The sequence below is a fragment of the Platichthys flesus genome, chromosome 7, assembly GCF_949316205.1.
Source record: "Platichthys flesus chromosome 7, fPlaFle2.1, whole genome shotgun sequence".
Taxonomy (NCBI): Eukaryota; Metazoa; Chordata; class Actinopteri; order Pleuronectiformes; family Pleuronectidae; genus Platichthys; species Platichthys flesus.
In genome coordinates this window covers 7373192-7398495 of record NC_084951.1, presented here as the reverse complement: position 1 = coordinate 7398495, position 25304 = coordinate 7373192, and the positions used below count along the sequence as shown (strand labels likewise).

General features: G+C 41.0%; 2 protein-coding genes across 2 annotated transcripts; one reads left to right on the top strand and one right to left on the bottom strand.

Annotated features, from left to right (window-relative positions):
- Positions 1 to 523: 523 nt before the first annotated feature.
- zgpat (zinc finger, CCCH-type with G patch domain) lies at positions 524 to 5171 on the bottom strand. Its single transcript, XM_062391993.1, has 7 exons — positions 5033 to 5171; positions 3991 to 4652; positions 3510 to 3643; positions 3153 to 3311; positions 2795 to 2914; positions 1655 to 2066; positions 524 to 1016 (listed from the first exon to the last, which is right to left on the bottom strand). The coding sequence occupies exons 2-7, from the start codon at positions 4605 to 4607 to the stop codon at positions 878 to 880; spliced, it is 1581 nt and encodes a 526-aa protein (XP_062247977.1). The 5' UTR covers positions 4608 to 4652; positions 5033 to 5171; the 3' UTR covers positions 524 to 877.
- A 484-nt stretch (positions 5172 to 5655) lies between these two features.
- tti1 (TELO2 interacting protein 1) lies at positions 5656 to 24182 on the top strand. The gene is made up of 14 exons (XM_062391992.1): positions 5656 to 5782; positions 6194 to 6933; positions 7210 to 7547; positions 7634 to 7919; positions 8848 to 9025; positions 9306 to 9598; positions 10453 to 10869; positions 11828 to 11987; positions 12455 to 12622; positions 12775 to 12926; positions 13669 to 13809; positions 14694 to 14898; positions 20971 to 21058; positions 22822 to 24182. The coding sequence occupies exons 2-14, from the start codon at positions 6208 to 6210 to the stop codon at positions 23039 to 23041; spliced, it is 3372 nt and encodes a 1123-aa protein (XP_062247976.1). The 5' UTR covers positions 5656 to 5782; positions 6194 to 6207; the 3' UTR covers positions 23042 to 24182.
- The last annotated feature ends 1122 nt before the right edge of the window (positions 24183 to 25304 follow it).

Sequence of the window (25304 nt, the reverse complement as noted above, 5' to 3'; positions counted from 1 at the left end):
GGAAAGTTAAAAATGTTAAGTGCAGGTTACAAATACTCAAATTCTGTTTCTTTGTGTAACTTTCTGTATAGGGTATAAAAAGGATGAATACCTCATCTACAACTACATTAAGTCATGCCTTCAACCTTTGCTTGTGTCTGAAAGGCAGAAAGGTAGATGCAGTCACTACCTGACCCGCCCACGGACAATGTCTGTCTAATCTAAGTCTCCTCACTTTCATTATTCAATAGAGGGGTTATGGCCGTGGCTTCAAAGATGCTGTCTTGGGCAGGAGGGGGGGCGAATGGAGGGTCTTCCAACTCCTGAGGTTGTAATTTTAAAACCAGCCGACATCCAAGCCGAGGTATCCTGCTCTGACCATCTGAGCAGCCTCTGGCCTGAGTGATTGAGATGTCTCCAAGAAAAGAGTAACAAAGAACACATTGTAGATTCTGTGGTACAGGAACTGTTCTTAGCAATGGAGTCGTATAAAGGTATAAATGTATAAAGGTGTATATGGTTGAAATGAGAGCAACATGCACAATGGCTTTTCCATTAACGCATTTTTTAGTGCCGAATAAACACTGAGACAGAATGTTCATCACAAATAAAAAACCGTTTTCAATATTATAGTGAACAGTTCAAATTAAGCGTGGAACAGAACAAATGCCCGGTCCTTGAAAATAAATGAGAAACAGAACTGATCTTCAGCACAATGATCCATTCTGCATAAAGTGGGATCCACTGCCAGCTTTAATCCATGATTTGGTAAAAACAAAAAGTCATGCTAAAAAAATGCCTTAAAATACAGTGTAGCAAAAAACTGATAGTAGAAATGATGGACTACAGTTCGGTGTCAGACAAGCAGTGATTCCCTTTGTCCCCCGAGTCTTTCAGCTTAGAACTCTGTCATCTTCTTGTGTGTGTCTGCCTTCCTGTGCTCACTCTGGATGGACAGCTCCTGGGCTTTCTGCTGGGCCAGCAGCCGGCGGGCTGCTGACAGCCTGTCCTCTAGCTGCTTCACTCTGGATGCGCCCCTTTACACACACACACACACACACACACACACACACACACACACACACACACACACACACACACACACACACACACACACACACACACACACACACACACACACACACACACACACACACACACACACACACACACACACACACACACACACACACACACACACACACACACAAACAACAAATATATTAGGAACCAGGGAGAGATGAGAAGTCGCTCTCAGGTGCATTTTTGAGAGAAAGTTGGCCACGAAAAACAAGTGTCTAACTTTGACTCTTAACACTTCATTTGCATTTTCACACAACTCCCACAGTCCTGATTTTCAGTGAATTCAAATTGATTTTACCACTGCAATTGATAGGACTAACCCAGCAACTAGTGCTCGGATTTCTACAGTAAATTAAAGTTTGTGTAAGCAGAACATTTATATTGTATATGTGTGTATTTAGTTATGGTAGCTAATGCCTGTTTTCTCCATGGTGGAGATAACAGCTGCTGAACATCTGGGAGAGACAAGGAGATTCCAGTGCAGTTAACTGATTATCAATGATACCTCAATGAAATTAGGGTCAGTTCCCAAGCTTCACAGAGATCATATTAGGCATATGCAAATATCCAACAAACACAACTCAGTACTGACCAGCCTATTTGCTTGCTCAGTGACTCGGTTATTTTCTGGATCTCCCTCTCTGTCTGGGACACCCTCTGCGCCGCCTGGAACAGCTTCACATTCAGAGTCCTCTTGGTGCTCTCCCCTCCCCTGTATGCCTCCAAACCAGTCGCCGCTGAAGGAGCAGCAGCACCCCCCTCAGCATGATTGGCGCTCTGGCCGCCTAGTTTGTGGTTGAGAAAGTCAAACACGTTGTTGCGCCCTCCTCTGGCAGCACGAGGCTTCCTGCGTTTCTTGGGCCTGCCCGTTGGTGTGCCGTCTTTTGCAGCCTTGTTCTGGGTGTGTTTCCGGGTGAGAGCGGCACACTGGTCCAGAGAGTTCCCTTTGGGTAGGACCACAGCCATGACTGGCTCCAGTCGACCCTCCTGCATCTTTCCCAAGCCTGAGAGGACAAAAGTGACGGAGTGAGGAAGAGGAACACATTCCTTATTCTAATGTATATATTTATAAAAGAAACAGACAGAGCATTGTTACCTCCACCTTGAGGTTATGTTTTCACCCCTGTGTGTTTGTTGGTTGCATGTTTACCTGTTTGTAACCAAGATTATATAACAACAACTGAGTGGATCTCCACACTATACTGCATTCTTCCACACAAGAATGCAGTATAGGTGAGGGAAGAACCCATTACATTTTTAGGTAGAACCATATCAGGGGGCACATTCATTTCTTGACTTTCTTTAAAATTGTGAGATAGGTCATTGCTTGGACATTTTCACTGATTTCCCAGGGAGCAATTCATGGATCATGGAACTGATATCTCTGAGTGTGTGACATTTTCTGCAGCTTGATTGAATTTTAAGGGAATGTTAGGCCTTGGTGGAGGAATGCAAATTTTTTTTGGAAAAAAGTATACATTTTGTAAGGATATGAGTGGTGCTTGAAAATGGAACCAACATTCACATCCAGTAAAAACAAACTGATGGATGCTGGATTGACTAAATATCATAGAATGTTTAAAAAAAAAAAAAAAAACTCTACATAGTTAGCCCAGCAGATTTTCAAGTTTTTTCGAAAACCCTATGTATATAAATGATGCTAATCAGAATGACCATAGACATTGTGATATTATAACATACATTATAGTTAATGTTGTACACTTGGACTTACCTTTCCCATATTCATAGCCCATTTTGAGCATAAGCTTGGATCCGATGCCTTTGGTATGTGCCTCCCAGCCACCAAACTCAGCAGAATTTAACACAACAGATTCTACTTCTGAGTCCAGAACTGTTGCACGACAAGAGGAAATAGAGGACACAGTTACTTTAGCACAAAAAGGTCAAAAAATCTCAATCAAATTTGGATATGACTTTTTGTTGGTGTAAATTGGAACACAATGCCATTAACGGCAGGAAGCTTACACCGGACAATTCACCACCAGAGTTTTATTTAACAAAACCCACTTAAAATTGCAAATACTAGCTCAATTATTGATCTGGCGATGAAATCACATATTCAAACTCACCTTTTGCATAAGCCACATCGTCTCCAGTATCTTCCAGGTCAGAGTCAGAAGAGAGCGGGTCGTCTTCTCTCAAAGGTGGGATAACAGAGTCTGCCTCCACCACAGCATCTTTCAGCAGCAGTGAGTCAAACTTCACAGTGTAGAAACCATTGTCTATTTCTACATTGAGAGGAAGAATTTGAGTCAGCAAAAAATAGAACCTGGAAACATATCGTCTGCCATCATCATGCACCTGCTTGGTAATTTTCAGTATCTATTCATTTTTTTTGACATCAACAATACAGCATAAGTTGATTTTACTGCCACAGCTACCAGTGTTGAATACCTCCAAACAAACTGGCCATGTCATTGGAATACCTTGTATTTTGGCTGGGTACCAGATGCCGTCCTCTTGTCGAACCAGGCAGGACGAGCCTTCTTCAAGGTTACTGAGGTCACACTCCAAGAACTCTCTGAGCTCCGACACATAGACCACTTCACCGTGAGAAAATCTTCAGGAAAGGGAAAATATCTTAGATGAACTGAGGTCACAGGAGATTATACAGAAAGTGAACAAGGGACATAACCGACTAAACCTCCTAAAACATCAATTGGAAGTTATTCTTTAAAATCAACTTAACTTTCACATTAATTGAGAATTAATTTAATAGAGGAAATAGTTTATTTATTACTTTTACTTAGTTAAACATCTGACCATATTTTAGGACACATTTATACATAAATGAAGATAATTCCAACTATTTCTTAACAGCATATGATTATGTCAACTTAATACAACACGCTTTTGCAGATAAGGTAAAAGCAAACAAACAAGAAAACACACACAGTGGCACTTTACCTGCAATTATCCAGGAAGCGACATTTGTCTTCTAGAAAGTAGGGACATGGTTTCAGAGACTTCTGGGTGGGGTAGACATAGAGCACTCTAACTTGTGCCTCATCCCCATCTGGCGGTTCTGACCCCACCACCATGGCATTGTGGTACTCCAGTGTTCCCCATGATGTCCGGTGAGGTGCTCGTACTCTGGTACCACTGAATGTATCTTCATATTCTTCCTCCTCCTCCTCCTCCTCCTCCTCCTCACCACCATCTTCTAGCCCACCAGCTCCCTCCCTGTCCCTCTCTCTGGTGTCACTCCCTGAAAACTCCCCCAGCTCAGTGTAAAAAGAAGCAAACTCGGAGTCGAAACTGGTATTGGCACGGCTTGTTTCTGCTGCTGCCTCTGAGGTGTGGGCCTGCAGACCATCGCTGTCCTCGAGGCTGGCCAGGAGTTGACTCTTTTTCACAGAGATCAGACTGCCCTGGGTGAGCTCTATCAGCTGAGACAGGTCCTCTCTCAGTTTGAGCAGGTCTGCCTGCTGGGAGGGGTCCAGGCCAGCAGACAGGGCTGTCTCCACCTGCTGCAGCTGGGCCCCATAGGCTGCAATGGCTGCCTCCAGGGTTTCTTCATCCATAATGGCACTTGGCACCAGGCAAGGCAGGAAGGGACAGCATCAAATCTGAGGTAAAAGATTGGGGGGGTTGAATAGGATAAAGGAAGCAGATCACAACAGATGAGGAACAGCATCATTGCAGCATCTGAATTGTCCTCTGTCGAAGTCTTTTTACTGTCGTATTTTAGAACGATTAAGTAAATTGTTGACAGAGGTTTTCCCTGAATCTGAAAAAATGTTTTTAATGTTATTTGACTGTGATAAGAGCAACTGACTATGTGTCATGTAGGAGTTTTTTTTCATTTAAAGCTCCTCTATCGTGATGAGCAAATATCCACTTAAGCCCAGATACGGATCGGTAAGGTTCACATTAAAGCTAGTTTTAGCTACATATTAGCCGTCTTCAAGCTAACTTTCTCAAGCGACAATAACACCAGCGGCGTTACCTTCTTATTGAGGCCGGCTGCCTGACATCCACTGCACCGACCAGGCAGTCACATCCAGCCGATGCGTTATCGATGAGTTTAGTTAACAGACACAGAGGGGAACTGCAAAGGCACAAATACCGGTTAGCGTCAAGCTAGCGGAAGTGACTGCAAAGTGGACTTCTGTTGTTGATTGTATTCTCCTTCAAAATAAAACAAACATTTGAAGTCTGGTGAGTTTGAGTTGTTTTGACCTCTTACTAATGTCAGTACAAAGTTAATATCACATGAGAATAAAGCGTGTTAGTGTGAAACTAGTTTATAAATTTGTTTCAACTGCATTGTTTTTGAGAAGACTATCCTCATTTATATAATAATGATTTAAATAAAGAAAGCACAAGTTCTAGTATAACATAATGTAAGCAATGGATAGTGTAATAATACAGAATAGATAACCTTTATCACAAATCTTCAATAGAGATCGTTTGTTTTTCACTGAGATAAAAGTTTACACTATGAAAATATAATTTCGTCTCCACCTTTCAACTCATTTTGCTTTTAGTTTGAAAATAATCCGTCAAATCCAGGAAGTCGTGTCGCTTCACAGGCATTACGTCAAAACTGTGCGACGCAGTCTCATGACGTTACCCATACTGGGAGTTGATTAACTTTATCATTGGGTGGTTTCTGAACTATTGTTTTATAATATAAAATCTATATTTTGGGCGGAGTGTTCTACGCAGCTAGTCGCGGTAGAGCAGTAATGTGAAGGTAGGTCCCTGTTTGTTTACGCTAGTAGCGCAGTACAGGTGTTGTACTGCTACTCCACAGACTTGCTCTAATCATGTCTCTTAACTGTTACTATTGTTGTTATTGTGGGCAATTGATCGATTATAATAAGGCTTCACAGAAAAAAGCTAATTTAATACTGATTGGTGCAACTAATCTTAATCCAGATGTCAGTGCAGAGTTTATAAAATATTATTATGGGCTCCATCCATCGCCCTTGTCAGTCTTGAAGAGGGGAAAAGCAGTATTCCTCCTGATTGACCAATTTGTTTTCTTTCCAAGGGTGTGTTGAATGTTAAGTATGTTATCTCCAGGGGAACATTAATTTGTGGTTACAGTAATTGAATAGACTTTGATTGATTTCATTTCTCTGTCCACGCTCCCTCACTAAAGTGCCTCCCGCTCTGATGCCTCCAACCATGGCTCAGATCAGTGATCCAAAGATTGCCTTTGCCTACCTGCGCCCGGCCTGTGTGCTGCTGACCAAAGAGCCATCTGTGACCAATGTGGAGACAGTGAGCGATCAGTTAAAAGAAGTCAATGATGCCACATTGCAGCAGCTCCAAGATTATGTCCTCTTCCCTCTTCGCTTTGTCCTCAAAGTACCCGGGCCTAAAAAGGACAAACTGGTGCAGGCTGTGGCTGAAGCCATGAGCCACATCCTGGAGAACACTTGCGTCCAGAGCTGGCAGACCCTCCACGACCTCCTATCAGAGCTCTGCCTCTGCCTCTGCTCTCCAACCGATCCTGGGAAACCTGCTGACACGTCAGAGGAGCTGAAATTGTCCTTGCTGAGGTGCTTGGATGCCCTGCTTCATGCTGCATATGGTGATATAGTTTTCAAACTTTTTGAACCAATCATGTTGCCTGGACTGGGAGCCGCCATATCACTGCTACTGGCTTTAGGCGAGAAGGAGAAATCCCGGGATGTACAGGCAGCAGCGCTGAAGTGCCTCCAAGCTTTGATTCTGCAGTGTGACTGTACTCAGGTGCACATAGTCCCTTCCTTAGAAGAGCGACGTGCTATCGGCAGCACCATGGCTTCATTCTTACCTGGGATCACTACCGCTGTAGCTAGGATCATTACTGGAGATCTGAGACAAGGCCACGCAGTCACAGTCAAGGCCATCAAGGTACGATATTTTGATTTTTATAGAAATGTACGATCAATTTACAATGACTTTGTGATGGTCTAGAGACCTGTCAAGGTGGTTCTCCACCCCTCACTGTGAAAATGACTTAAATATGTAATGAGTTATCATAGTTGTGCCATTCATATTTGGAAAGTTACCTTAAAACGCTCTGAACCTGGTAGGTTGTGTGGTCAAGGTGCAAACTAACCTCACAACTCTTAAGTAAAACATGATAAGATGTGCTCCTCCTCACTTGTCACTCTCTTTCTCATTCAGGTGTTGTCCAGTGCTGTGGAGCTTGTGATGGAAGACGTTCAGTTTCAGGCCAGTGAGCCCTGCAAGAATCCCTCACCAAACCTGGGTAAAATCTCACAGCTGGTGGTCCAGCGAAATCAAGACTGGTTAAAGAGCACGGCAGGGAGGCTTTCTGTGCTGCTGAAGAAGATCATCACCTGGACCTCAGCCCACCAGCACTGGAGGGTTCGCCTGGAGATGGTGGAGCTGGCCAACCGCCTGCTGGCAAGGTGTAGTCGGTCACTTGGAGAGTGCGTGGGGCCGCTGCTGGAAGCACTGGTGGGAGCAGTCAATGACGAGGAGCCCAGAGTCAGAGAGAGGTTTGTTTTGATTGACATTTTTGAAGAGTGAAGATGATAATGTGAGGATATATCAAGATGTTATTTAATCTCCTCTTCTCCTCTAGGTGTGAGGTTGCTCTGAGAGAGGTTTCCCAGAGAAATCAGAGCTGCAGCAGCAGTGAAGATGTTACCAGTGAATGCAGCAACATTCAGACCTTCACTGACGTGCTTTCAGAGAATCTCCACTCCCTGGCCACCTCCCTGCCCAGACTGATGAGGACCTCCGACGACCAGAAGAAACTGTTTGTCCTCAACGTGTTTCTGGGTTACTTAAAAGTCCTGGGACCGCTCGTCTCTGTGGTGCTGAACTCATCTGCACATCTGGAGAGGATTTCCAAAGCCTTGATGCAGGTAATGTCTGCAGCTGTGTATCAGAATACACTTGATAACAAATTTTATGATGTCTTTTCTTTATACAGTGTTAGCTAAAGATCTAGAGGTTTTACAAGTGATATTTTTAAAGATCCTTTATTTTATTGTCAGGATCCTCCTCCTGTGCGTAAAGACAAATCAAATCATATCTGTTGTTGGACGTTCTGTTTGCTTTACTTTTGTATACATGAAAAGATCAACCCAAAACTGTGAAATATTGATATTGATTATAGCCAAAAAATGAAAACCACAATTGGGAGGGGCAGTTTATTTTTAACATCATGTGATCACATCATAGCCAATATTGATTGATGTTTTAAAACCAGAGCCTAGAATGTTCCAGCATAGCAGATTAATGCATAACTAATTACAGGATTTACTTCTTCCCAGTGACCTTTACTTCCAGTACTTTAATTATTGTATTTAACTTTCTACGAGAGTTTAAAAATATTCTGATATTAGTATTTTGACATTAGCACTATACTCTATTTATACCTTGATAATTTCTCTACATTATAGTTTTAATTCATCATATAGTAGTAATGAATGCCCAGAGTGCTGCTACAGGGGAATTAATGTATTTACTCTCTATTATTAGTATGATATTATATTGACTGTGCGTCCGGGTATGCCATTACTAATAGCATACTAGTATAATGCTGTATTACTAGTATTGCCATTTATGTCAATTACTTATTATAAAATTATCTTTTTTCTTTTTTTTTTTAATTATCAAATATTTTTACAGCATATTTAAAAATTTTGACATTTGTAAATTTCATATGGGCCTCTTTTTGTTTCTGACTTTCCTCTCTGGTCTGGTCCTCATCACAGCAGTCGAGAGAAATAACAAATCATCTTCCATCACACATTGTTGAAAACGCAACACCCCTGTCTGCCTTAACAGGTGCTGGAGCTGGATGTGATGGATGTTTGCATCGTGGAGGAAAGAAGTCACAGCTCCACCATAGAAACAACTTCCACCTCCTCTGATTGTTCTACTGCTCAAACACAGAGAAAGCATTTCCTCTACTTCACTGATGAGATGATCCTCTCTGTGCTCATGGAGATCTGTCGGACATTAGGTACAAGTATTGCTCAATATGAACATTGGGTGTAGGGGGTATGAAAACCATCTATTCTTCTAATCCTCATGCATACATAACAGTATTTTATATCTGAGCCAAATGTAAATATATAAAAGGAATATAAATTAGATTAAACATGTTAAGATTTGAAAGATGATATGATGTATGAATGCTTATGGATTAAATCTAGCTCCTTTCTGTGCGTACATATTTACAATTTCTAAAGCTGTCCTGCCAGACATACAACAACCAACTTTCCCTCTCATTCCATCTTTAGGTTACTATGGCAACATTTACCTGCTGACTGATCACTTTCTAGATCTGTACTGCCAGTCGTTGGCATACAGAAAGCAGGCCGCCATGGTCCTGAATGAGATTGTCAGGGGCGCTGCAGGCATCGGTGTGGTGACAGAGAGTCAGGGCCTGCAGGGTGAGGGTCACAGACGCTCTGCCAACAAGGATGACCTGAAAGCAGCAGTGAGGTCAGTCTTGGAAGAATACACCAGTCTGAACAACTGGCACTTGATCACTGTCAGCGAGGAGACGGATAGAGACCGACAGGACCAACAGGTGGGATTCAGTTAAAGTTTACAACAGGCTTGGGTTTATTTGACCAGTTCACAACAATACATTTTTTGTTGAGAGACATGAAAGTGATATTTCACACAAATTGAACTACTCCTTAATGTCATTAAATTTTTTTTTTTATTTGATGTGGCACCAAATTGTCTAATTGGATGTGATTGATCAATACCTGAAACAGATGAATCAACTCTTCATGGAGTGGTATTCTGAATATGTGAATATGATAGTTTGGTGTTTTTCATCTAATTTTCTAGGCTCTAATTCTCTCTGCATTTAAATTTGATCATTGTCAGATTAACTCAGTCGAAACTAAGTGCTGCAGGCGTTACTGAGAAAAACAACCAAACCTTTGTTGCGGCCTTGACTGATCACTGCATTCTCCTGTGCGTCAACAAACATAGCGGAGGGAGGGAGATGCTCCAGCATTTCAACTCACTGCTCAGACTTCTGTAGGCTGGATTACTCAACCAACAGACAGGGAAATAACTGCTTGTTAGCCTGTAGATACATTTTCAGTTTTTCATTGCCAGCTGAAATAATACCTGGACACAAACGCTTCAACATTAGATAATTGGGGAGAGGGAGATTTTTTTTCTACAGTTAAATTACCCTTTGGATATTTGGTAAACATGAAACTGGAGTTTTCTTTATTGCCATTAGCTGATGAACAGCAGAACCCATTTACCCAACTAACTTACTTAGCACCAGCACTTCTAGTGGTTGAAACTACACTTTGCATCTTTTAGTTTCTTGGTAGAATCCTGTTCCTTGCCCTCTTTCAAATAGAAGAAAAACTGTATTATACATGACATTGTAATGCAATCTCTCTCTTCCTGTAGCTGCTCAGCCCACCCAGAATTCTATCCATATCCAACTGTGACGTCAGCAACTTTAATGCAAACTCTCTCCAAGTGATTCCTTCCTCGTTTGGCTCCACATCTCCCTCATCGTCCACCTCCACAATCCACCAGCTCAACAGCAACATCTGGCAGCTCTGCATCCAGCTTGAGGGCATTGCCTGCTTTTCTCAGGCTCTGGGGTGTGACTTTCGTCCCCTGTTGATGACATCACTGTACTCTGTGCTTGAGAAAGCTGGGGAGGAGACTCTGCTGGTCAGCCAGGCAGCGCTTGGCTCCATGTGGGTTATCAGCAGATCCTGTGGCTACCCCTCCCTGAAGGAGCTGATCAATGAAAACTCGGACTACCTGCTCAATGACATCTCCCTCAACCTGCAGAGGCTCCACCAGCATCCACAGGTACAGCTCCCACAGTAATGCACAGCAGGAGGAAAAAAGCAGTAAGAACTAAGAAAACAGAGGCAACATTTGTTCTTAAAGCAAGCGGTGTGTCCTGGAAGAGTTATTTGATTATTTTTGCCTTTGTGGTTTAGCTGATTTATCAATTAGTCAAACGTTTTTTAGAAATTAGTGAAAGAAGTTCCTGCAGCCCAAGCTGATTTCTTGTTGGACTGTCACAATTCATGTTGGCTTAATTATCGATTATTCACTGCAGCACATCTTATTTTTAAGTTGCATTAAAGGCTCAAGCAACCACAGTGAGCCAGGTGAAGTAGTTTATGCAAATAAATCAGACATACATTCAAATCATTCTCAGAATCTATTGTGTTCCAAGTCACAAGTTAGCCCGGAGAGAGATAACATGTCAAGACCTAATCTTAATGTTTTAACTGGTCATTATAAGGCTAGGCAATATCTATTTATAAAGCACCTTTCACACATAGGTAGATTCAAGGTACTCTACGGGGCCATTTGAATACAGATACAATATTTTTAAAAACAATAATAAATCTGAAAGCACAATATCATTTGGTATTTTTCCACATATTATTAAAGTGAATATATGTTATCTGTGTCCCCTGCCAAACACATCCTTCCCACTTGTGATTAGCTGGTTAAGCTTTGTTTTTATCAGGAGAATCCTAAATTGATTAACTGCACACTTTTTTTCATTTTGGGTTTAAGGATCACGTAAATCCAAGTCTAATTGTACAGTTGTGAGTCAGTGTCATTAAAGTTGAGCTTAATTTTGAGTCATATTTTCTTAAATGAGGTCTAAATGTCTCTAGTCCAGGTCATGTGGCTCGAGTCCACACGTCTGGTGCTCTTCTTTCAGGTGAACAGTGTGTTCACGGGTCTGTGTGGGTTTGCTGTGCTCTGAGCATGTGTTTCATCATATCCCTGTCTTGTCGGCCAGGCTCCACGGGTGTTGACAGTGATGTTGACTCACTCTGACTGCAGCCTGCTGCCTCTGGTCGGGGACATCGTTCAGGATGTGCTGATGGCTCTGGATCTCAGCTACGACCACACGGGTGCTCTTTTCTGCTCGGTGCTGCACGCGCTAATGAAGGCACTGGGTGAGTTTTGAAAAGGGGTGTCAATACATTTGTCTCATATGGTCGTGGATCGGTGACTCCACCTCAACCGCGCAGTGCCATACTGTATCACACAATCCCATTCTCTACCACATAATAAATAAAGTAATTTTAAACTTGCTGTCATTTAGCTGTATTTATTTACATTCAGGATGAGCACAGTGGATTTCTTAATAATTTGTATGTATCCCAGACATATCAATGGTTTGTTTTAAAGATAAATCACATTTCAAGTTAAATAATGAGTGTAAAGCTTCAGTTTCTAAAATAGTTTTTTCACCGTCACAGAAATATTGTCAGCATCACCACTGCTATTAGGCATTTCACCAACACAAGTAGAGAACTGCATATTTAACAGAAACAGAAAAATAAAGTTCCCACACAAAAAAATCTTACTTATTCCTGCGTTATAGTAAACACTGACTAATTGTCTTATTGTCACGTGTCAGTGCGGTGGTTTCCCTCCAGTTGTAATAAGACCAAAGAGTCTTCCAGACCCCAACAGACGTCCAATGACCAGAAAGACATCGACATCCGACAGTTCCTGCTGGATTACCGCAAACAGAAAGATCTGGCAGAGGGCTTTGGAATAGAGGAGGACGATACTGACGACCTCGGTAATATGAAGTCTTTGTCATGTCTGTCTGTGACATAGCAGTGCAGGTTTTACTAGATTTATATTATCTGTTGTTAAAATTATGAATAGCAGGAAAGCATTTAGACTTTTCACCAACCCATCCATTTGACTGCACATTCCCTTTCTCTCCAGATGTTCCTCCTCCCATGGAGTGTGAGGACATTGAAGATAACGATGGTCCCAACGTGAAAGCAGAGCTTCCCTCCCACCTCAGCATCACTAAAGATATAATGGAACGCTGCATTCATCTGCTGTCCGATCCCAGCCTCAGGCTTCGACTCAAGGTACCTGGGACCATTGACAGTGTGGATAATAACCCTAGAGCAGATTGCTCACCATTGTCCAGCAAACCCTTTTCATACTGTAGAAAGAAACTACTTTAGTCTCTACACTATGTTGTTAAAGTGACGAATCTCCCAGATTATGTAGACTTGGCATGAAATAGGCCTGTCAGGGCTCTGCAGACAGACTGGTCAAACAAGACTAACTCACTCATTAGCTACCCCAGGCTAACTATGAGCTATAAGATCCATTTACATGATACAAATCCATGACCTACTGACAACATGAAGGAATACAGGTCAATTTATTCTAAATTAATTTTCTTAATGTGGTTGTCAAATGAGGAAAAAACGAAAAAAAGACTCACTATAGGAACCACAGTAACATCATCATGAGTTATTGCCTGTAAAATCTCACTTAAACCCTCATATCAACAAGGCTTGGATTTGGTTCTGTACATTTTTTGTTTAACCCTTTTTAAATTTCAACAAAACACCAACACAAGAGGCTTCAGCCTTGGTGGGATTCAGTTGTAGTTCAGGGGTTATTTAAGGGAGCAGAGGAATTCAATGTAACCAGTGAACTGCGGTGTCTATCTCATGTTCAACTGCTCATTTTATATAAAGCAATGAAGCTTTAGATGGAATGTGCAGCTACCTGTGCACATATGGCATGTACAATATACTATATATATATTTAATAGAAATAATACATTTTTATATCGTCCTGTGTGTCTGTTCTAAGGTGTTGGACGTGCTCGAGCTTTGTGTGTGTGTCCTGAGTGAGAAGGAAAACGAGCTGTTGCCTATGGCCCACCGCTGCTGGCCCGCCCTCCTCCAGAGACTGACAGCTGATGACCCGTTAGCAGTCCTCCGAGCCTTCAGGGTATGCAACACAAGTCTGCTCTCTCATTTCATTATTAATGACTGTTGAATTTTTTTTTAAGTAACAATTTGATGGGATGTTGTTTTATCTGGATCAGGTCATTATGTGCAGCTGAAAAGTAGAAATGCACTAAATATAAAATTACATATTACAATAGATCATTACATCAGGGTTTCCCTTATGTTTTACTGAAACATTTCAATATTGAACCAACCAACTATTGTGGTCTCTCACTTTATTAAGAATTAGCCGTGATGCTCTCTGTTGACAGGCGGTTTCAATCAACTTGGCTTTTTGCCTTGTTCCCTGATGAATGAAGATATTTCTTCAGATCACAAGTGTCTATTGTGATCATTTATGTCACTTCAAATCAATCTACTTGTCAAAACCAATGTTTAGCTGAGGCCGACTGATGTCACTCAGATGTTTTCTGATAAGTGCCTGTCTTGTTTATATTTGTCTTAAACAAATGTTTATATTCATAATTAAAGTTCTAAGTATTTTTTTATTTATAGTAATTGATAAAAAAGCTTATATTTAAGCTTTAAAATAACAAGCCTCAATTACATTTCTTTGACAGAAGAGTTTGATGATGACATCCCTATAGGAATTATTTCCAAATATCGGTATTGAACATTTCTAACTCCTAAATATTGGCATCGACATTGGACCCCAAAAAAAACGTACTCTTTATCCAATATAAATAGCTTGTAAATGCTCATCACTCAGTGCTTCCGCTGGACATTTGTGTTGTGTTCATCAGCAGGCTTTTGGCTGTGCCCAGGTTTTATTAATACTATGACTCATCCACTCTTGTCTTTTGTCATATATAAGGATTTTATTTTTGCTGCATATGTATTTCACATGCCAAATCTTGCTGCCAGATGCTGTGTACTCTGGGTGACATGTGTGGTGACTTCCTGAGGAGGAGGGTTTCTAAGGAGGTTCTCCCAAAGCTGAGCTCCTCGCTGGTAAGACAGGCTCCCATCAGCGCTAAGGCCGGACCTGTCTACACACACACAGTGGCCTACAAACTGCAACTGGCTGTGCTGCAGGGCCTGGGCTCGCTGTGCCAGAGGCTGGACCTGGGTAAGCGTGTAGGAACACAGAAACATCAACATACACAAGTTTTCCTGGGAGATCACAACATCATCATCCGTCAATCCACATTATTTGTTTATCCACAGCTATACATTGGTGGTAGTTAGAGGGTTCTAGCCTCGAAAAAGCCTCCCCCCTATGAAAACAAATTTAAATCTACTAGATCTTTATCTGGATCTCTACCAAATGACTAAGTATGCCAGATTTTTTCATTAAAATCCACAAATTATTCTCTATGAGATAAGAAAATACCCATTTCACAAAGTAACAGAAAGAAATAAAAAATTCCTGGATCTTCGCCATCATTCAAATGGTTATTTATGTTTTATTTATTTATTTTTCTGTATATCTATACATTATTTCTTTAAAACGGTTACGTTGATGTAATATTGAAATGGATAAAGTTTAAACCCTTACTGCATCCAGCCAATAAAGTAACCTTATTTCCAAAACAAGATTAAGACAACTTTTTTTAACGATTAGAACATGAACATATTCATCAGATTGTGGTCAGAGAACACAGTGCCGTTTCTCACCACTAGATGGCAGTAAGAACGAGGCAGTGGTACCATAGTATGAGTTTGTATCTCTGCTCCCTTGGTTTCATAAAATAGACCTGAAGAAGTGATCTAGAGTTGAATCTTGAAAATGTGGTTGTGGCAAGTAAAAATTCAGTGCAGCTCCCTACGTTCGATAACATTTCTTCTTTGGTTGTGTTCGGGGGGGGGGGGTCATCAGAGAGTCACAACCCTTTCCGATTTTTCCATCCGTCTCAAAATCAATATTGTTTTTAATTTGGCATCTTTTGTTAAAAGCACAGGTAACATCACAACACAGTCTGTTCATTGCAAAGTGCAAGATGGGTAAATCCCATTGTCAGTGTGTTTTAGGCTGTGACATTGCTTGGATCCAGCAAACAACAGAAAGACCAGGATGAGACTGAATCAAATCATAGCACAAACAATAGCTGCTGCAAGCCACTGTTCTCCCCCAAGAACCATTAAGCAAGCAACGCTGGCTAATCTGCACAGCAATCAGTAAGTTCAGATGCTACAGGAAACAGATTAGCTCCGACATGTGATGGCTTTTTAGAGTTGTGCAGTTAAGTGCTCGATGTAGCTTTGTTGTCGGAACTGAAAAGGTTCATCTCCAACGGCCTGGGGGCTCCGTGCCGATTTGTTCGCAGTGATGTAATTATGAGCTGCTTGTCTAATTTTTCATCAGTTATTATGTTCATTAGGCAGCGACAGCTCTGTCACAGTCATACTGGGCTCAGATTGCTCCAATTTTCCAACACTGCTAAATACTCGAGGGGAAACATGGTACTTTCAGTGGAACTTGAGTACTTCAGTGTGGGATCCCTTTTCCCACACTATATTTTAACTTATTTCTTTATTTATAAGCGGATAAGTGGATATTTTTCGATGTCATGAAAATGTAATGCTCGTCTCCTCCATTGGAAAGTGGCGGTCGTAATCAGTGATGAAAATTATAGTTAAAACCCTCTTTTCATTAGGTGGTTATAACAATCACTTGTAGTTGCCAGGACAATGTGAATGTAAGAGATGCGGAGTTGAAATGTAGAAGGGAAAATATCTCTGATTCACAGGAGTTATTACTTATATGTGGAATAAAATTGTCCGAAATTATATTTAAAAAATAAAAAAAATTGATTTATATGGAATGGAACAGGTGTAAAAATGTGTTATTACCACCACAAAAGCGTTGGATTTGATTTGGAATAGAGTTATCTACAGCCTGGTTACATTCGTGATGGTGTGTGAACCTCACAGATGTCACACCCTCCTGGTGTGACTCATCACTGACAGATGAAAAGTTAGCGGCTGGTGACAACATGTGTCTCAGAGACACCAGAGCTGTCTGCAGCGCTCCCCAGGGCAACAGTAGAATCAGCAGTGGTGAGGACTGGAGTGCAGAGGAAACAGGAAATTCCAAATCTCATCCTGCAATGGTAAAAACATGTTGACTGGTCACATTAAGATCCATTTATTCGTCCCAAACACATGCACAGACATGCAAAGGCACACTCATGCAGGTAGGGAAATTTAATCTCTGCTTTTGACCCATCTGGTGCAGGACACACAGAGCAGTGAGCGACCATGTACGGCGCTCGGGGAGCAGATGTTGGGGGAGTAAGGTGCCTTGCTCAGGGGCACTAGACAGGGTAGGGAGACTCTTGGATTTTTGGACAGATCAATCCAGGTTCGTCTTTTGTTGTCTCTCCGTGGAGTCGAACCAGAGACGAACCAGAGACCTTCTCTGCCCATAGTCCAAGTTTCTGCCACTAGACCACCGCCTGACCTGACTTTTACTAACAGGCAGGCAGAGTCAAAGATCCGACTACAACCGCCCACCCAGCATCACTAAATAACCATGTCAATGTGAGATTCACCTCTTTACTCCACCATCGAGAAGAATTGACCAGACAAGCACACTTATTAATGACAATTGCAGCACATGGACTTGGAGGAATTGTTTTGTTACGTAGAATGTGAGGTCATCAGTGGTTACATCTGCGTGATATTCAGAGAGATTTTGTTGTTGGATTTTCTTAAAGGTTTCAACTATATGTAGGTTTCAGTGTAGTTGGTGGCCTGTGGTTTGGTTTCACAGTGGGTGTGAACAGGGTGGGTGTAATGGGGAGATAACGTAGCAGCTGATTGGGTGCTCCAGGATTTAGAGACAAAGTCTGAAATAAATACCTCATTAACTGCTCAACTGTACCAACTCCAGCTGAAAACCTGAAAGATTTAAGACATCCAATCACTGTTCTAGATTCACAGACTGACTCTGAATTGTGTAACCATAGCAACATGCCAGGCCTTTGTTTTTATTTATGCATCCTAAATCCAAAATATATAGTGTTGTTATTACTGCACTATCAATATTTATATTATTACATGTGTAATGACAAACTTGTCACTCACAGTGACAAACTTACATTTAACTTACATTTATTTATTAAACACAGCTTACCTGTGCAGCTCCAATCTACAGTGTTTTAGCCTCATTTAGTCCATTGATTTGGTTTTCCTGCCCACATTTATACTTCAACAGAAAAAAAAAGCTTTAATAAGACCACTCTACACTTCATGCCTGGCAACAGCAACAGCATTTAGCAGCTAAAGAGCCATCAGCTTCCCTTGGCAAAGCAAAGCAAAGCAGAGCAGAGAGGAGAGTGTATATTGGGTTTACATTCACCGGGTGGCCAGAAACTCTTCTCTTATCATTTGCTGGACACGTAAACTGGCCCATAGTCTCATTATAAAAACTTTGATCATTTGTCACATCTTTTGTTTTCTCTCCGTTTTGCTGATTATGTTATCCGATATTTTAAATCCGAACATTTAGCTAATTGCTAGAGGCCATGTAAAGGTTTCTTTGCATCCTCATGACCTAGACAAGTCAATTAAATAATTAATTCAAATTCCAATTTAGGTAAATTTACTCTTTGGATCTTTTGGGAATTTGAATATACATAAATGAAATAAAGTTTATATTTTCATCTCTTTAAGACTCTGGTGCAACAACAGGACTGATAGAATGCCCTTCCTCTGTAGTGATGTCTGCACTCTCAGACTGCTTGTACAGTACTTTGACTTAATTTGTGGCTGATTGGTTGAAAAGATCTTTTACGAATGGCCCAATATCAAAATATTTGTTTTAAAGGCGAAAATATCACTAATATTTTTTTAACCTTCTGCGTTGGTCTGTTTACATTACTTCAGTTCGTTCCTGCTGTCTTTCTCCACACTTGCTTTCTTTCAAAACAAGTGCAGATCACATTCACTAAATTAGTGAAAATACATTTTGTGCACTAGTCAAGATTTTTTACGGTTAATCCCAGTCTTCATATTTTCAACACTGAAAAAGACCCATCTGTTTTATTATCCTATTATAAATAATGCATTTCATGCAGCATAATACTCAAATGAATTAGCACCGTTCCACTTTCTTTAAGCAGGATCTGTCTATAAAAGATGGAAAGCAACAAGGAGACTTTTTAAATTGGGCAGTTTTATGAGTTGAGATAAGTGCAATTTAAGACTAAAGACAGTATAACGTTTTCTGCTACTAAGTTGGATTCTTATTTATTATAGTGCTTTTGGACATAATTTCTATCATTTATAGGAGGGTTGTCTTGTCTATGACTGCTGAGGCCAGGGAGGATGGTATCACTTCTATGACAGAGGTTGTACAGGTTGTACAATTCTGCAACACTGCTGGCTTCATGATCTTGTTAAAGATGTTTGAAACATATAGTACGACTCCCTTTAAATTGTTCTTTGTCGTATACTGAGTACAAAGTTTCCTGCAGTTCTTATTAGGGATTAATTCCTGGATAGTGGGAGGAAATAGAGACCTGTCGCCCATCTTTATATGCAACGGTATGATACTCAAAGGAAAGTGATGTCCAAGATATGTTAGAACAGCTAGTCACTTGTTTTTTAGACTAATTGTGCTTAGCAATGTAACTTCATATGAAGCACTACTTTCTGTCTAATTGTGGTTTCCCTATCAGGATTAAACCCAGGGGAAAAAAAGGGAAACCCTAAAAAAATTATTGTTGGATTTGTGACGTGGTTTATATTTAACGCTGGAGTCACCTGCTGTAGCTTCGAACAGTGTAAAAGCACTCTCCACCCACTGCATGACCACTAAAGACTATGCAAAGATAACTGCACTTGCAACATTTTAGTTGAAACCCCCATATGAATAAATAATATAGTGAAAAAAATAATTTCCCTGTCACATTAAAGGAAATTGTCCAGTTTATTCTTTTAAGATCCTGATTTTTCGTCCTGGCATTTGATGCTGTTCGCTGTCAGATCAGGGAGGGAGAGATTTGGTGTTAGCGGAGGGAGAGAATGTGAAAGAGCAGGAGAGAAACAGTCAGCGGCTGCAGCCTTACTCGTGTGAATAGCGATTTGGCTACAGCTTACCTCTGGGACGCCTGTGGCAAGCCAATTACCGAGCCTCAGTCACAGGGAGAGGAAGACAGAAACACCAACTGACTGAAGCAAATAATACGTTTTAGCTCTAATTGTAGCTTCAGCTCCAATTCAGCCCTGTTGTTCATTTAGCACAGATCCTAACAGCACCTGGTCCTCTCCTGTTTAGTATTTCTCACCGCTGCCCTCCAAGCACCCCGATTCCACAAAAGACTTCACACTGGGAGTGCAGCAGCAGAGAGTGGAGGAAGAAAGGGGATAAAAGCAGTGGCTAAATAATCCCGTTTAACTCTGAAATGTGCACTGCTGCTTTTATTCTTGACACACAGTGAGCAGGCCCGGTTCAAGCCGAGTGTGGGTTGAATTGGCAAACAGAGTAAGCAGCGCGGGAGAGAAGGAGACATGTTTTGAAATGAGGCTTGAAAGGCAGCCCAGTTTGCAGCTCAGGGAATCACTAAAAGTCTGCTGGGAAGGATGGAGAGACCGTGCAAAGGAGAGAGAGGGATAGGAAGAGGAGGTTACAATGAAAAGGACCGGAGTTGATAGAGGGAGCGCGAGCTGGCAAGGTTATGGAAGTTCCAGTCAGGGATGGGGAGAAAAGAGAGGCGAGGCAGGTTCTCAGGTGTGAAATCCAGAGATGAGGAAACAGCCTGCTATGCTTTTCTCAGCCGTCTCAGCAGTTTCCCTCAGCTCATTAGGAGTAAGAAAAGGTAAAGTCCAGAAATGATGTATTTTTCCCCCCCCCCTTTTCATCTTTTTCTCTCTGCTCTTTTATCCCCCTACCTTCTCCCTATCCAACCTACCATCGCACCCGGCTATGCCACGTGCTAATTGTGATTATATCTACGTTGACATACTATTTGACTTATAAGGAAACAACACATTTACTTTATATAAAGTTGGTATTGTATTATTGAGAAGGATTTCCATTGATTATTATGATATTCAGGTTTTTGTGACTGGAAAACTGTCTGTAAACATACAGATTTTATTCACATATATATTTGTATTGTGTGAAGTCTACCATGCATTGTACAATGGGTCCTCTTTGATTGGATGAAGTAAACGTCTTGTTTTTTTTTCTCAGCTGAAGCAGATCTGGATGCAGTGACTGAAGCCTGTCTGCCCTACCTGAGCTGCAGACAACCCATCCGTCTGCAAGAGGCCTGTCTAAGGTACCGCCTCAGTCTAGCACCGCTGTTAACCCTCACCAAGTTTACTAAAGTACTTTCATTTCATAGCTCTTTATACATCTGCCCCACTACATTTCACTTGGAAATGCTGTACTTTCTACTTTCTACTACATTCGTTTAATAGCTGAAGTTGCCAGTTACCTAGTAGATTAAGATTTTCCAAACAAAGCCATATGGTATGGATCACTGTAGGAAACGAGTTGTGTATTAAAAGAGGCATGACGTCTTCTTTCAGTAGAGTTTCTTTATATTTTCAGTGATAAAGGAGGAGTTTCAAACGTATTAATGATAACTGAAGCTTTATATATAGCACCTTTCAAAACACAGCCACAAGCTGCTTTACAGGTTAAAAATAAAACAAGCAAACAATTGGAAACTATTAGAAGCATTAACAGCTTTAGAGCACAAACACAAAAATAACACGTTACAGAAGAGAAAAGATTAAATAAAACATTATACATTCATTAAAACGGTCAATCGTCTCAGTGACTAATGGGTAGGCAGGGTTTATTACTCGTGGAAATAATAAAAATTCAGTTCTCTCAATCTAATGAACGCACGACTGAGGTTCATTCTAGTTTCTATCAGTCCCCCTTTTTTCCTTCTTTGTCACGGAGTAGAGTTTCCACATTCACTCCACTTGTTCTACTGTCACAGTTTTTCCTCTACCTGGGGGTTAGCAGCTCATTCTTCTTTTACTGATGTTGTTTTCTGGTTTGCAAATAGCTTTTAGGTCCATTACTGCCATCTTCTGAATATGAGCGTAGGTCCTAAATGTAAGTGGCTCTCATGGCTATGTCGTGTGCTTTTGTTCAGTCTGGTGTACTGGGGAAAGCTACTATGGAAAAACAAAGCTCTGCCTTCGCCCTGCTTTGGATTCGATTGTACAGTGAAAGTGAGGCATATTATTAATTATAATTATTCATATTATTATTAACTTTACATAATAAGTTTAAGTAAACAATTACCACTTGAAATAAGTATTCTACATTCAGGGCTTTTTCTTTTTCTTGAAAGTGTTAAAAGGTTTGTGTATTTTGCAGCCAGAATATGAGGTTTGATCAGTTAATGTACTGAGCTGTGTTAAGAGCATCTTTGTAGTTTTGACTGTTATCTGAGTCGCCTTGAACTCGCACCTTTAGGCCAGATTTCCTCTTCTCAACCAGTACTGACATAGTTTCATATGTTGAAGAAACAGGTGAATCAGACTGTTTGGATTTAATGATAAGGACAGGAAGAGAGTGTGTTATTATAGTTGGCAACATCAGAGGGATTGACGGACAACAGAGGAAGATACTTTATTGGTACAGAGGCAAAGAGAGCTAATGGAGACTTTGATTTGAGATTTCACATTTATCTTTTGGAAACGGGATAAAGAATTTGATGGCAGAGCTTTTGTCAGGTAAAACCTTAAATACAACTTATTAACCACTACAAAGTACTTTCAGTTTTCCTAATAACTAAACAAAAAGGACTAAAACTCTTGTGTTTTACCTCCTAGCTGGTGATGATAAAAACTACCTGAAGGCTTAATACTTTCCCTTCAGCAGGACAGTGTTGAGTTAATGAGCTTATAGTCGAACTGTAGGACAGCACAGTAATCTCAGGGAACCTGACACTCACTCTGTCTCTTTGGATAACATGAACATGTTTTTTATTTTCCTCACCACAGATATTATGCGCTTTAGCAGAGACACAGCCCAGAGCTAATCCTCCACCCGTTTCTCTTTCACTCCACCTCACAGCGTTTTCCGACACCTAATCCAGGTGGACCCGGACACCTTCTGGTTTACTCTGAACGAGCTGCACTGCCCGTCCTCCTACACCCCGCCCCACCCCGACCTGCTGCCTATCAAACTGAGCGGGATGGACCGGCCCAGAGACGAGTACTCGAACAATGTGCTGAAGCTCCTGAGGGAGAGGTACGGCTCGGATGCTGCGACGGTCGACCAGAGAATCATTTAATGAGCTGGTGATAGATGGGATTGAATCATCTCGTAGATGGACACCTTTTTGAATCACTGACTCCAACATGCCAGGTGACTGAAAGGAAATCTGACAATCGTGCCAGAAAGAACAGCCATCAGTTGCCGCTGTGATAACCTCGGACATGAGCACGGTTCTGATAAGCAGTGCGATAGTGTCAATGAAGCATCTCTGCTGCAGCGGCTGTAGAAAGCAGGAACACTTCTGACAGCTCCTCTGTATTAGGAGACGAGCAGCACTTTGACAGTTCTTATGATTTTTACTTCATGTCAAGGCATTGACATGTACTGTGGATGCAAATATGTTGTCTATTCCTTCTCATGTTATTTCTGGATGTGCTGAAGAAATGTCTCCTTCTCAGGTCCCTCGTTGAGTTGAATTATTCAGCCTCACGCTTCAGAGTGCACACAACTCAAAATGTGTCCGTTGGCGTGAGAATTAAAGAGCTGACATCAAATAACTGGACAAGTCTTTTTACATAATCCATGATGACATAGTTCACGTTTGAAACTTTGGCCAATTTTAAACTACAGTGTTTTGTATGGCTATTCGTGCTATGTTAAGTGTTATTAAGGGTTTTATAGAGATACAAGTTAATATTCCTTAAAGTAAGGTGACTTTATCTCAGGTGTTGTGGCAGCACTAGTTAAACAACATGTAAAATGATATCCAGCCCAGGACATGACGTGATTGGCAAAATCTGATTGAAGTAAACACCCGACAGGCAGCTGATTAGAAGATGAGGGGAGAGAGAGAGATAAGTGTGAATGGGACATAGTCTTCCTGATTGAACGTACGCTAGCTTTATTACATCTTAAGTACATTTGAAATGTTAAATAATTTCAGGCTTATTTTACATGTCCTTTCACTGTATGTACGGTGGGGTTCAAACATCTTTCAAGACAATGTGGCCCCAGATTTAGGAGCCAGGATCCAAACTAGGTGACAGTTTCAGTTATATCAAAATCATATTTTTCCTTTAGTTAAAGTTAAATGACTATATGATATATTGCCTTTCATTGAGTAGAACAAATTATACTGGCTTTATGAGAGTTATCTCTGCCCTTTACTATTTATAACCCTAACTAAATGTTGTATTAACAATTCTCTTTTCACTGTTCCCCTTATTTTTTCTTGCATTCTTACTGAGTAATGCTGTTTCTGTACTCTGTAATGAGCTATATGATTAATATATGTATTTGTGTATATATATATATATATACAGTTGCAATCAGAAATATTCAACCCCCCAAAGATTTTAAGGATTTATCAATTAAAGTAGACAGAATCTTGTTCTTCGATCAAGATTCTGCTTCGGATGCCTTCTTTATGAGTTGAGTGATAAAGAAAATCAACACGGAAAATGCATGATGTAGTATTTGTGTGTAGCAGTATATTTTGTTAAGATAGCCATGTCACAATTATTCAACCCCTATATAATATTGTTGTTTTTAAAGCTGTCTGACAGTTTTTTTTTGTCCTAAAGTTGAGTTGAAACGTTATTAAGCCTTTGGGAACTCTATACTGATCCTTCATTTGCTTCAGCTGTGATGCATATATAAACCCCACCCATGAAGGTATTCAAGGTGTTTTGCAATCATGGGAAAGACAAAGGAGCTTACACAAAAGCTGAGAGAGGAGATTATTTCATCACACCTGAAAGGCCTTGGGTAGAAGAAGAATTCCCCAAAAAATGATATTCCAAGAGACACAATTGGGAACATTATAAGGAAGTTTACAACTGATGGAGCAGCTTCAAACATGCCTGGCCGTGGAAGAAAGCCCAGCATTTCATCAAGGACCCTCAGCAACTTCGTCAGAACAACTCAGATAAATCCCTGTGTGACTGCAAGACACCTACAGGATGACCTGATGAAGGCTGGTACAAGTGCTGCAGTGGCAACTATAAGACGTGCACTGAATAATAAAGGACATTATGGCCGGCTCCAAGACGCACTCAGCTCTTGACCACAAGCAACATCAAAAGTCGACTAGAATATGCCAGGAGGAATTTGGATAAGCCTACAGAGTTTTGGGTGACAGTTCTATGGACTGATGAAACCAAACTGGAACTGTTTGGACGTATGGACCAGCGGTATGTCTGGCGTGTGAAAGGACAGGCTTATGACCAGAAGAATACCATCCCCATAGTCCAGCATGGAGGTTGGTCAAAGATGATGTTGGGCTGTTTTTCTGCGGCAGGAACTAGCAATCTTTATTGTGTACATGGCATCATGGATTC